Below are 12,406 nucleotides of genomic sequence, written 5' to 3'. Positions count from 1 at the left end.
GAGCATCTAACTCTTGATATTGCGTTGTAAGTTTGAGTCTCATATTGGGTGTAAAGATTACTTTTAAAATCTTTTTTGTTTTTTAAGGATTTTACTTATTTGTTTGTGGGAGACAGAGAGAGAGGCAGAGAGAGAAGCAGGCTCTCTGTGGGGAACCCGATGTGGGACTTGATCCTAGGATGCCCCCGAGGATAAGCCAAAGGCAGATGCTCAACCACTGAGCCACCTGGGCATCCCTACTTTAAAAATCTTTAAGAAAAACAAAACAAAACAAAAAACAAAAGAAAAAAATTATAATTTTATTGGCTTTAAAATAAGCTATTATCATCCAATGATGCTGGATCTCCAAATGGTCTTAAAATGGTCCTGTGATCAATGTGGTCTCCTTTTTCTTTTTTGGGCTGCATTTTCTTATTATACATTGGCTTGTAGTTAATAAAAATAGGTTAAGTAACTTCAAAGCATTCATGTTGACGATTTCATGTCTTTTGGTTTGATATATTTTTTTTCTTTTATAAAACATTTTAATTCTTCTGCAGGATCCGGAAACTTCAGATACGGAATATCCCGCCTCACTTACAGTGGGAGGTAAGAATTTCTATATTTAAAGTTAAGATCTCTGTATCTAAACTTACTTTTGTTAATTTTTTCAAGCGTTTTTCTCCTTCCCTCCACTCTGGGCTGTGCTAGAACACAAAATTCCTGTCCAGTGTCTGTCTTGCTGTGGGCTTTTCTTTGCAGGGGCATAGTATCTCTTAAAAATCTGCTCTTTGATATCCTTTAACTGAGTAATTTCCCTCATTCAGTCTCATCCTAACAGAATCTTGTTTGAGATCTTCCTCATGAATTCACCGGTTACATTTAAATATGAAGTTCCTCCTTGGCACATTTTTTAAAGACCCATACTTAGTACTTAAGCTGTATTTTAAAATGTTAACTCTGCTTTCTTTTGCTCGGATGGTGGCACTGTAGTAACTGTGTATAAACAAACTACTTAGCACAATTGAATAGTCGTTGCCAATAAATTCCAAAGCATAATAACGATGTCACGGTGAGATTTTGAGACACCGGTAATCGAAGAGATTTTTTTTTTTTTAAATGTCAATTCTTCCTAATGATGGAACCTAAAAATTCTGAAAACCTACCTTGGAGAGGTGATACAGAGAAAAACTGCTTAGCTTTTATGTATTTTTAATGTAAAAATCAGGAGTACTAGTTTGGTGTGTTTCACATTAGTCTTCTGAAATGACGTTTGATGAGTCAGACATTAAACCCAAAACCTTCACCAAAATGCAAAGTATGGTTGAAAGGTTTCTTTGTTGGTTCATAAAGGCAGGTTGGTCCAAGGTGTGATTCTCCCAAGGTCCCAGTTGATAATAAATCATTTATGTTTGTAATATTCTATAGAGTGTTTATTTTCAGAACAATATTACTAAGTTTAATCTTTGCTGGAGGAGTTGTTTCTTTGATATATGCTAAATATTTTCCAAGTTATATAATGTATAAAAAGTATATTTTTGTAGGTGGAAACAGTGGCTTTTAAGATTAAACCTAATGCATTTTCCTGTTTTAGATTAACACTCGTTTAGGAGATTCAGTAGCTTGGAGGATGGGCACCTAAATCAAGTGTTGTGGTAATTATGGTTACTGATTTGATTCCTCTATTTTATTGATTGATTGGTCAGTCCCCCTATTTTAACATGGGCCATGTTAAACATGATTTTCTATTTGAGAACTAAATCTAGTATAATGTGGCTTTCAGCGAAATAGTCAAATTATAGGAGCCAATTTTAAGATTTTAAGTGAATTATAGGAGTGCTAGCATATCAGCTACAGTGGCAGTTCTCTTTTAATTCATTCATAGTATCTCTTCAAATTCAGATTGCTTTGGCTTCTGAAGCATTTACTTTATTGTATTTTTGGTGGCTTCTCAAGTTTTTAGTTCACTGTTACTCTTTTTCATTCTGGATAAAATTTAATTTATGATAATATTTATTTGCCATCTCCAGCTTTTTCTTAACTTTTATATTTCATTTTACCCTCCCCTTAATCCTTTCATGTATAGTGAAGTTGGAGACATTATCTCTATTTTCAAATGGGCAAATATGGGCACACAAGATTGAAAGAATTAAGCAAGAAATACTTAATTGTAAGATGCTTGGAGCTAGACTTTGGAACTCTTGACCTTTGACCTTAATTTTAAAAAAATATTTGAAATACTGATTAAAAAATTACTGAGGGCTTATCAGGAGTAAAATGAGCTATTGGGATATTTCCTTTACATGAAGACTTGAATGAACACCATCTGTCACTTCCTTTTTGAGATGAGTCATTATGTATAATGTTTTATTTGTACACACTGAGTATGCTGGCTGTCTTGTGCCAAAGCCTTATAGACAGTGATAATTTTGGATTTAAAGGTCCAGATTGCCTTTATAATGGAGGGGTTAAACTTTGACTCCACTCATTAGTCTTAGATTTACTGACAATGGAATGGAAACATTTGTACCTCCTTATTTGATGCTGTGAGGAAATAAACAGAAACACGGGTGAAATATTCTTATCTAAAAGAGATTTGACTGGATTCAATTTGTCTAATTTTGAATCACCAAAAATATATAAAGGATAGAGGCACAACTTGAAGTGATGCTGTGAAGAAACAGCTAGTTGAGTCCAAAATATGAGACATCCCACAGGGCAAATGAAACTGTTGTAAGAGTCAAAAAATGGCCTTTTAAGGGAAAAGAACTGTTATGGAATAAGACTTAAAAGGATAACAAGCAAGTATATCCTACAGTAAGTTATTTGTGAGTCATGTAAATAGTCCTTTGAAGCAGCATGAAGTATCTAGAAAAGCCTGAGTTTTTTTTTTGTAGGTGGCTTTTGGGGTCAGACTTGGCATTGTATGCCAGCTCTACTACTTTCTAGTTGTGTGATCTCTGAGCAGGCTTTAAAATTTTTCTGGAAAAAAATTTTTTTTTTTTTTTTCTGAGCCTCATTTTCTCCATTTCTAACATGGTGATGATGATCACAGCCATCCCACTGGGTTGCTGTGAACATTAATAGGATGATGTATGCTAAAGCCCTTAAACAGTGCTTGGTACATAGAAGCACACACTACCTTTTAGCTAGGACATGAACCACAAATTCACCTCCTCTTGGCAACCTTAAGTTCTGGTACTTGTCTCCGTCAGATCCAACCTAGAGTCCAGAAAAGTCAGGTATTTCACCAGGGGAAGTTGAGTGTAAAAGATTACATAGATGTTGGAGTACTGAAAGGGCAGAAAGGGAATCCAGAGGTGGTGACTGCAGAGAATAGCTGCCACACTGGAGTCCAGTGAAGAGGTTGAGATGATGAGCTCTTTGACGCTTGAAGGGAGAGCCCTGAGTCGTTGAGACTCTAAGGGTTGTGGCTGGTGCTTGGGATGTGAGGGATAAGGAAGGTGATGAGGCTGGTTCTAGGAGTGCCTGTGGCACAGCTAGAGACTGAAACATACTGCTGATTGGAACAGCTGATAGGGAACAGGGAAATAGCCTGTCCTGTCTCCTCATTCCTGCCTTCCAGTCTCTGAAACTAATGGAATTGTGGGCAAAAAGAGTAATAGAGAGTGCAGAGTCCTAGACTCAGCATTAAAAAGTTGAAAGGTAGATCTAGAACCTAGAGCTTAGTATTCACTCAGGTTTTTTTGATCATGACCTGAGTCTAAGGCAGATGCTTAACCGACTGAGCCACCCAGGTATCCCTTCAGAGTTCTAACCCAGAAGTGAGAATTCCTCCCCTGTTCTGCCAATACTTTTGTGAGCCATTTTCTGTGAGGCCGCTGGAGAGGTGACCTGGGACCATGGCAGGAACACTGGATGTGATGCTCTTTGGCAAATTATCGGATCTGTAGCTGGATTGTTAGTTACTTCATTCCACTATGATATTTTTTGTTTTATATTTGTATTCATGTATTGTTTATGTTTTCTTTATATTGCCATATACAGAATGATCAGAAGGGGATTCCTTTCAGGTTCTCTCTGTGGTATGTCATGTATGCTGGATGTGCCAAGCAGGGGTTAAATGGTTTCTAGCCGTGTAGTTTTGGACAATGATAATGCACTTAGGGACACTGGAATGGCCACCTGTTTCACTACTTAAGTGTTTGTTTTTGGCAGATAAAAATATGAGGAAACCAACTTTTTGAAGGACCTGCTGCTAGGGAATTAGGTAATTTTGTTTTCCTCTCAGTATGTGGAATGTAGAAGGAGAATAGAAGAAATTAATGCTTCTATGGTGCCCTGCCACTATGTTTTATAAGACAAAGATCTGAATATGCGGTCTGACAAATATTTAATAAGAGGATTGCATACTTTAATATCACAGTCTTGGTAGAAAATCCAGAATGTATATTGGCTTTACCTCAAGGATTGGGTATACAGTTTTTCTTGGACTTAACTGAGCTGGGAAAACAAGTCTCTTGGGAAGAAACTCTGGAGAGATTAACACAGTGTTAAGATCTGTTTTTGCCATGTGTGTAGTCTGGTGTGATTGAGTAGAGGAAGCAGAAGCTGTATTATGGGCTAAATGTAGGAGGGTAAAGGAAGTTTCTTTCTCCCCCCCACCCCAAGAGTTTATTTATTTACTTAGCGAGAGAGAGCAAGCATGAGCAGGGGAGAGGGGCAGAGGGAGAAGTAGACTCCTCGTTAAGCAGGGAGCCTGACATAGGGCCTGATCCCAGAATGCCTGGACCACGACTTGAGCTGAAGGCAGACACTCAACCTACTGAGCTACCTAGGAGCCCCAGGGAGTTTTTTTATAACTAAAGCATTCTGCATTTGCATCCAGCCTTCTGACAAATTGAAGTTGGTTTCTGGTTCTTGACATGGAAAGTGAGTCACTAGTGTACTAAAAATGAAAAAAAGCTCTAAGTTATAAAGTACAACATAAAGTACTGCTTGGTTTTCTTCTCAGAGCAGAGTTGCTGTAATGATTTTTTTTTCTTTTAAAGATTTATCCATTTTACAGAGAGAGTGAGAGAGAGTGCACATGTGCTCATGCACACAAGCAGGCAAGTTAGGGGAAGGGCAGAGGGCAAGACTCTTCAAGTGGACTCCCCACTGAGCTTGGAGCCTGACCTGTGGCTCAGTCTCATGCCCCATGAGATCACAGCCTGAGCCAAAACCAAGATTCGGACTCAGCTGCTCCTTAATGATTTCTTTTAAAGGTCTTTAGGTGCTTCCAAATGTACTTGAAGCAATTTTTGGAGGTATATCTTGTAGGAAATCTTAGGAGGCTCTTCTTTTGTGGGACCGTAGTGCTGCCTTAACAGAACGCTGTATTTAGTGTTTGGCTAATTTGTTTTGAACCTAGCTCCTAGTAGTCTGCTTGAAGAAAGTTGACTTGTAGGGTATAGGGAATGTTAGAATTTTCTTGGCTTCCTTCATGATTAAAAGAAATTTATTCCTTTGTAGTTTGGTGCTGGGGAGTGTTGTTAATGGTAAGACATAGTAGGGGGTGGTAACAGAACTTCTCTATAAATTACATTTGTGTTAGTTATGTCCACTGTCTGATAGAAGGGCTAAAGCTTTTGAGATGCCCCCATTTCAGACCACAATGAAAAACCTGTAATAAATAAGGTAGAAGCCTCAGAAAATGGGTATTTTGTGAGATGAAGTAAGTACTTACAGTGGGGAAATTATCCAAATTGCACTTAGAAGAATGCTTAATGGAGGCAAATTGTAGAGGTCAAAAATATCTTTTTTTTTTTTTTAAAGATTTTATTTATTTATTCATGAGAGACAGAGAGAGAGAGAGAGGCAGAGACACAGGCAGAGGGAGCAATAGGCTCCATGCAGGGAGCCCGATGTGGGACTAGATCCTGGGACTCCAGGATCACGCCCTGGGCTGAAGGCAGCGCTAAACCACTGAGCCACCCGGGCTGCCCGAGGTCAAAAATTTCATTAATATTAGTCTCATAAAGTTGGTAACCTCATGTCTGTTACTTTCTTTCCATATGGACTTTGAATATAATAAGAAGGATTGGATTATAGGCTGTACTACTAGTAAGTAGAAATAGCAATATTATTATACTAGATTCTGGCAGAAGGGAAACCAAAGGAGTCTTTATTTAGAAAGAAATGAGCTAAGCACGAAAGTAGTGATGCCATGTTATTTAGTCTGGGAGGGGCAGAATGAAACTGTAGCGTACTTATCAAAGTAGGTGAAGGAGAGCTCTCCTAGTCTTGGATGATAGGTGCTGAGAATTAGAAGACTGCCTTGGAGAGTTGGGGGGAGGTTGGATGACTTCCTAGTAAAGAGATTTAGGCCAGGGCCATGGAGTCAGTTAGGTGAAGTCCCTGGTGGATGTGTTCAGTGGCACTTGTCTTCATCTGTCCAAGTGCTGATTACTCTTCAGTGCTCTGGTCAGATGCTGTTTGGCCCATGGTGAATACGTGAATTAATGATGAACAGAAATTGGTTGAGACCAGACCATTTGAGTATAATTGACAGCGAAAAGCTAACGATATGAGGTACTCAATCAAACAGAAAAAGACATCTCTAGGCACCGTGGGGTTGACGTGAACCATGAACTGAATGAGAAGTCACAGGAGGCATTGATGTTGAATATTTCAAATAACCCATTTAAAGGTTGGCTTTTACAGTAGATATCGTACAGTTGTAAATAAAGTTGTAGCAGATAAACAGTGTTCTTGGTAGGTGATTTTCTGACTTTTCAAAGGACATGGTATGGCAGGAGCCTAGTGTATGAATATAAATGTAGGGCTGTTCAAAGCTAGCCTAGGACCTTGTCTGCAGGTTCCCTCTTTGGCCCCTGGAAGGGTTTGTGGGACTCTTTGAAAATCACAATGATATCAGTGAATTTTAGTGTGAACAGTGGTTAGAGCTAGGTGTTCTCTGCCAGATAATCTGAAGGACTGTAACAGGCAAATTGAGAAGACCATTGATATAAATAGGTGATCTTTCTTTACCATGGCCTTATTCTGAGCACTGGCCCATAAATAGCTGACAGTGACTTATGTGTTAGGTGCTGAATTAACCCGTTTTATCTTAACAACAGTCCCATGTCCCCACTTAACAGATGAGGCAACTGAGGTACAGAGAGGTGAAGTAACTTGCCCAGGGTCACACAACTGGAAAGTGGTAGAGTTTCTGTTCTTATTAGGTTACTCAAATAGAAAACCTTCCCCAAAAGGTAAGTTTCTCTTTCTTATAATTATCATCATTTAATTACTTTCAACATGCCCCTGAAAGTTTGACAGAGAATCCAACAGAAAAAGGATTCTCCACAGATCTGGAAGAAATACATGATTATGAGTGATGAATGAGGTTGAACAGATTATTTGGGTAAGTTTTGGTAAACCCTTCCTTGTAGAGTACTGTGGACAGTGTTGATCTTTATGCATCATTGCTCTGGGATGAGTCAATTTGGCGTCATTAGAAATGATTTGTTGGAAGACGTACTGGGGAATGAATATCAGAGTTACCCTATTACCTGCATAGGAATGGTATATGAGGCAAGTATTTCTGGTCCCAAGCTACTAACTCCAGTGTCCTTGCACCATGATGCCTGGACCTATGTCCTGTGCTTCTGTAGTTTTTCTGAGATGGTTATCTCAAAGTTCTTCAGGCTCTTTATTTAAACCTTTTATTACAAAAAATAACATAAAAATAGGCTAATATAATGATACCCAGTTTCAACCATTATTAATATATGGTGAGAGCCAATCTTGTTTTGTTTATAGATCTACTCTCTTACCTTTTTCCAGATTATTTTGAATCCTAGACATCCTGTCATTTTATTTTAGTAAATACCTGCAATATGTGTATCTCTAAAAGATACTGTCTCTGTATTCGTTTGTTAGGGCTGCTGTAACAAAATACCTCAGAGTGGCTTAAACAACATACTTTTAAATCTCATAGTTCTGGAGGCTAGAAGTCTGCTAACAAGTTATTAATGCATTTGTATTCTTCTGAGGGCTGTGAGGGAAGCATCTGTTCAAGACTTTTTTTTTTTTTTTTTAAGAAAAGACTTTTCTGATAGTTTCCTGGCTTGTGGCAATGAAATGCCATTCTTAATGCGCTGTTCTTGCTGTGTGTATGTCTGTGTCCAAATTTCTTCTTTTTATAAGGATACTAGTTCAGTCTTATTAGGATCCACCCTAATGACCCCCTCCCTTTTTTTTTTTTTTTTTTTTTTGAGTAAGCTGTATACCCAGTGTGGGGTTTGAACTCAGGACCCTGAGATCAAAAGTCACACACTCTAAACACTCTACTGACTGAGGCATCTAGGTGCCCCTTAATGACTTCATTTTAACTTGATCTCTGTAAAGACCTGATCTCCAAATGTGGTTATAATCCGAGGTACTGGGAGTTAAGACTTCATCATATGAATTTTGAGGATTCCTATTTCAACCCATAACAGTCTCTTAAAAATTCACCACTGGGTGGCTTAGTTGGTTAAGTGTCCGACTCTTGATCTCAGCTTAGGTCTTTACTTCAGGATCATGAGTTCAAGTCCTGCATTGGGCACCATCCTGGATGTGGAGCCTACTTAAAAAAAATTCACGTAGTAAATTTATAGTAACTCTAATCATTTATATTTCCTTGATTACCTCAATGTATAAAAGGTTTTGTTAAAATTAGGAACTAAGCAAGATCTTTTTTAAGACATTTAACCCTTTTTAACCCCCAGCCCTTTTTTTTTTGGTGCCGTGTATTTATTGAAGTTGGTTTGTTCTGTAGAATGTGCAGCTTTTTTATTTTGCTGAACTACATCCATCTGTGATCCCCTAACATGTTCCTGTGACCCTCTGGACTTGGATTAGATGTAAGTCCAGTGTTTTGTTTGCTTAGACAAAACAAAATAATAAGTGGTTATGCATTCTTCCATTAGGTACATAATGTCTATCTCTATGATGTGACGTGCCATTGATCATTGCAGGTTTGTAATTGTGTGGTCATAGGATGGTAATATTTTAATTCTACAATTTCTTCATTTATTAATTGGAATGCATTTGTAAACTTGTTCTTATAAGTTATTTGATCACCCTGAGGTAAAATCTACGTAAGAGAGACAGGAAAAGTGCTTAATCTTTCATTTTCTACTTATAAATATGGGTACCTTGGCATCCTACAAGGATGACCACTGAGGGTCTTGTTTTTACCAATGAGTTTTTATTTGTGTAATTAGAAGTCATGGATTTAAACATATTTGGGTTTCAAAATTATTAGAATCATTCATATTAATAATCAAATTATTCTAATCCTGAGAGACTTGTGAAAACTTCAAGACCGTGCCAGTGTCCTTTTGATGCTGTCTCAGCAGTTGAGATTTTGGGGTTCCAGAAGTCCCAGGTTCATCTTGTATGTTTTCTACTCCAAGGACTGGAATCAGCCCTTTCTTTCAGGAGCTTGGTTCCTTGGGAAATGGGGTTGAGAGATCACAGAATGATCATGCCCCTCTTGGGACCAATTCCATTGGCTTTTCTTTTCTTGGTTCATTTTGTTTGCTACATTTATGTCCTCAGTTCCTCTCCCTAAAGATTTTAGTTACGGCCACTCTTCTGTGCCCTGGCCTGACATATGCTTTTCCATTCCTAAATGTGAACATTTCTCTGTTATTTACTCTTTTGGTTTTTCTCTTAGAAATTCCACTTGTTGCTGCCTATTTTTTGCTTCTTAGAAACAAACGTTGCCTGGAATATTCTTTGAATTTACAGTGTCCAAAACAGTTTCTTTCTCTCTCAAATGATTGCTTTCCCACAGAATTTTAATAATGCTTAGGTCAGGTGGACTCGGCCTTGAGGTCACCCTTGATTCTCTCTCCTGTTTGCTTTTTGGCCACAGGACACTTGTGCTGTCTCTCCCCCCTGAATCTCCCCCACTCTATGCTTCCTTTGGTGTGTTTTCCTATACCTTTGGCTACCACCCTGTAGAAGCTTCAGTCATATGTCAGCTGTTGTAAGCATCTTACCTTGTGTAAAGGGAGAAAACAGAATGTAGGCACAACCACCTTCTGTGGGCTGATCGTGAGGGCTCCTGCTTTGTGTTCTCAAGCTTTAAAACTATCTTTAGAAGTGCCTGAGTACTAATTTTAGGATTCTGTGTTAGTGCCAAGTTGTGAAATTGCTCTTTCAGTTTCATCATCTGCAAATGAGTCTTGTAACTCTTCAGATGAAAACAATTGGTCTTTTCTGTTCAAGTTATATTAAACTACCAACAACCACAAACAGATCGTTCATGGTGGTAAACAGGAAGGTCATGAAGAGAGTCTTTGGTTTCAGTATTATTCACTTGCAGTCCTTGGCAGATCCAAGAAGAAATAATTAGTAAATAAATCTCTTTCATTTGTGTTTCAGGCAGAACTTTTTCTAGAGGATTCCAGTTGCTTCACAGTTCAGATAGGTGATTAGGAATAAGCGGGATCCTATAAATAAAGACTGAGAGGAAAAGAAGTTAACTACTTGGGGTGGGAAATGCAGCAATAGTTAGGTAGGCTTTAAAACTTTATGATCAAACCATCAAATAAGCAAAGTAACTTTTACAAAGCCTATTTAAAAACTAATCTTTTTTTTTTTTTTTTGCATGGGATTGATGGATCTTTATGTTCTAAACTCTCAGAAGCTCTCAAAACACCATTGTTTTCGGTGCCAGATGGTACTCTTAAGTGTGAGGTAAGAGGTTTGTTGCCTTGATTAAGAACATTGAGAGAGGGGATCTGTGTCATTATTACTTAGAACATTTCTTACACCAACTGCATGGTGTCTCTTCCAGTATCATTCTCCCAACTTTTTCTTTTTTTTTTTTAATTTTATTTATTTATTCATGAGAGACACACACAGAGAGAGGCAGAGACACAGGCAGAGGGAGAAGCAGGCTCCATGCAGGGAGTCGATGTGGGACCTGATCCTGGGTCTCCAGGATCACACCCTGAGTTGAAGGCGACGCTAAACTGCTGAGCCACCCGGGCTGCCCTCTCCCAACTTTTCAACACCAACAAAATGTCGTACAACTCAATTCAGTTCTGACACTGACTTTGGATTTAGTATCAGGGTCCAATTAAGGACTCCATCTCATAAGACTGTTCAGACCTCAGATGCCATGTGCAGTGGGATGCTCAGGCTACTCATACTTATGCCTGGGTGTGTATAAATTTGGAGAGTCCCACAGTGGCCTATACCTCCCCTCCCTTCTCCAGCCGATAATTCACTGGAATGGCTCACGGAACTTAAGAAAGCACTTTACTATTACCAATTTATTATAAAAGATACAGCTCAGGAACAGCTAAGTAGAAGAAATGCACAGGGCAAGGTAAGGGGAAAGGGTTGCAGAGTTTCCATGCCCTCTCCAGCTACACCATTCTCTCTACATCTCCATGTGTTCACCAATCCAGAAGCTCTCCGAACTCATTCTTTTTGGGGTTTTATGAAGGCTTCATTACATAGGCACAATTGATTGAATCACTGGCCCTGGTGATTAATTCTTTTTTTTTTTTCCTGGTGATTAATTCGATCTCCAGTGCTTCTCCTCTTCCCAGAGTTTGGGGGGTGGGGCTGTAAGTTCTAAACCTTTAATCATGCCTTGGTCTCTGTGGTGACCAGCCCCCATCCTGAAGCTATCAAGGAGCCCACCAAGAGTTGTCTCTTCAGAACAAAAGACATTCCTATCACCCTTAGCATTCAGGAAACTTGAAGGGTTTTGGGAGCTCTGTGTCTGGAACCAGGGACAAAGACCAAATACATATTTCTTATTATGCTGCAGGAGACTGTTGTATTTTCAGTGCCTGGCATCACTTGACACAAAACTTTTTGAAAGATGAATGGTAGACTAGTAAGTCTAATTATAACCATATACTTTATTCGAGAAGGGCATTCAGGTAATGTGAAAGGAAGCATTCATAAACCAAGTAGATTACTAGGTAGTGTGATTTGAAAAAAAGAGGTCATTTAACTTAAATACTTTGTCTAGAAGCTCAGATTGAGTGTATTTTAGGGATGAATATGGGAATATGGGACTTTTTTTTTTTTAAGTAGGCTCCATGCCCAACATAGAGCTTGAACTCATGATCTTGTGATAAAGAGTTGCTCTACTGACTGAGCCAGCCAAGTGCCCCTCATTTGGTAGGGAACCAAAATATGGATAAGTTACTGAGTCTGAGAAGACAAAGGAGGGAAATAGACCTAATTTTGAAAAAGAAAATTGATAAAGATTGGTGATCAGGAAAACTTAAAGTATATTCTGTTGGGTACAAATAAATTATTAGACAAAAAAAATCACTCTTAACATCCTTCAAATAAATGAGTATTGAAATCCATTGAAGGTGGCATGTCATTCAGATAAACTTTCTTCCTAGAAAAGGAAATCTTTTAAGACTCAAGCAGGAGAGCATTTGACAAAGGCAGG

General features: G+C 38.6%; 1 protein-coding gene across 1 annotated transcript in view; it reads left to right on the top strand.

The window, feature by feature from the left end:
- IGF2BP3 (insulin like growth factor 2 mRNA binding protein 3) overlaps positions 1-12,406 on the top strand; it is a 147,610-nt gene that overhangs the window by 50,899 nt on the left and 84,305 nt on the right. The window contains exon 3 of the mRNA XM_055314536.1: positions 540-588. Within this exon, the coding sequence (XP_055170511.1) occupies positions 540-588 (49 nt within the window). The remainder of the gene's footprint in view (positions 1-539; positions 589-12,406) is intronic.

This window comes from Nyctereutes procyonoides, unplaced genomic scaffold (genome assembly GCF_905146905.1).
Source record: "Nyctereutes procyonoides isolate TBG_1078 unplaced genomic scaffold, NYPRO_anot_genome, whole genome shotgun sequence".
Taxonomy (NCBI): Eukaryota; Metazoa; Chordata; class Mammalia; order Carnivora; family Canidae; genus Nyctereutes; species Nyctereutes procyonoides.
Note: the sequence above shows the minus strand (reverse complement) of the source record. Positions and strands in the feature narration are given on the sequence as shown.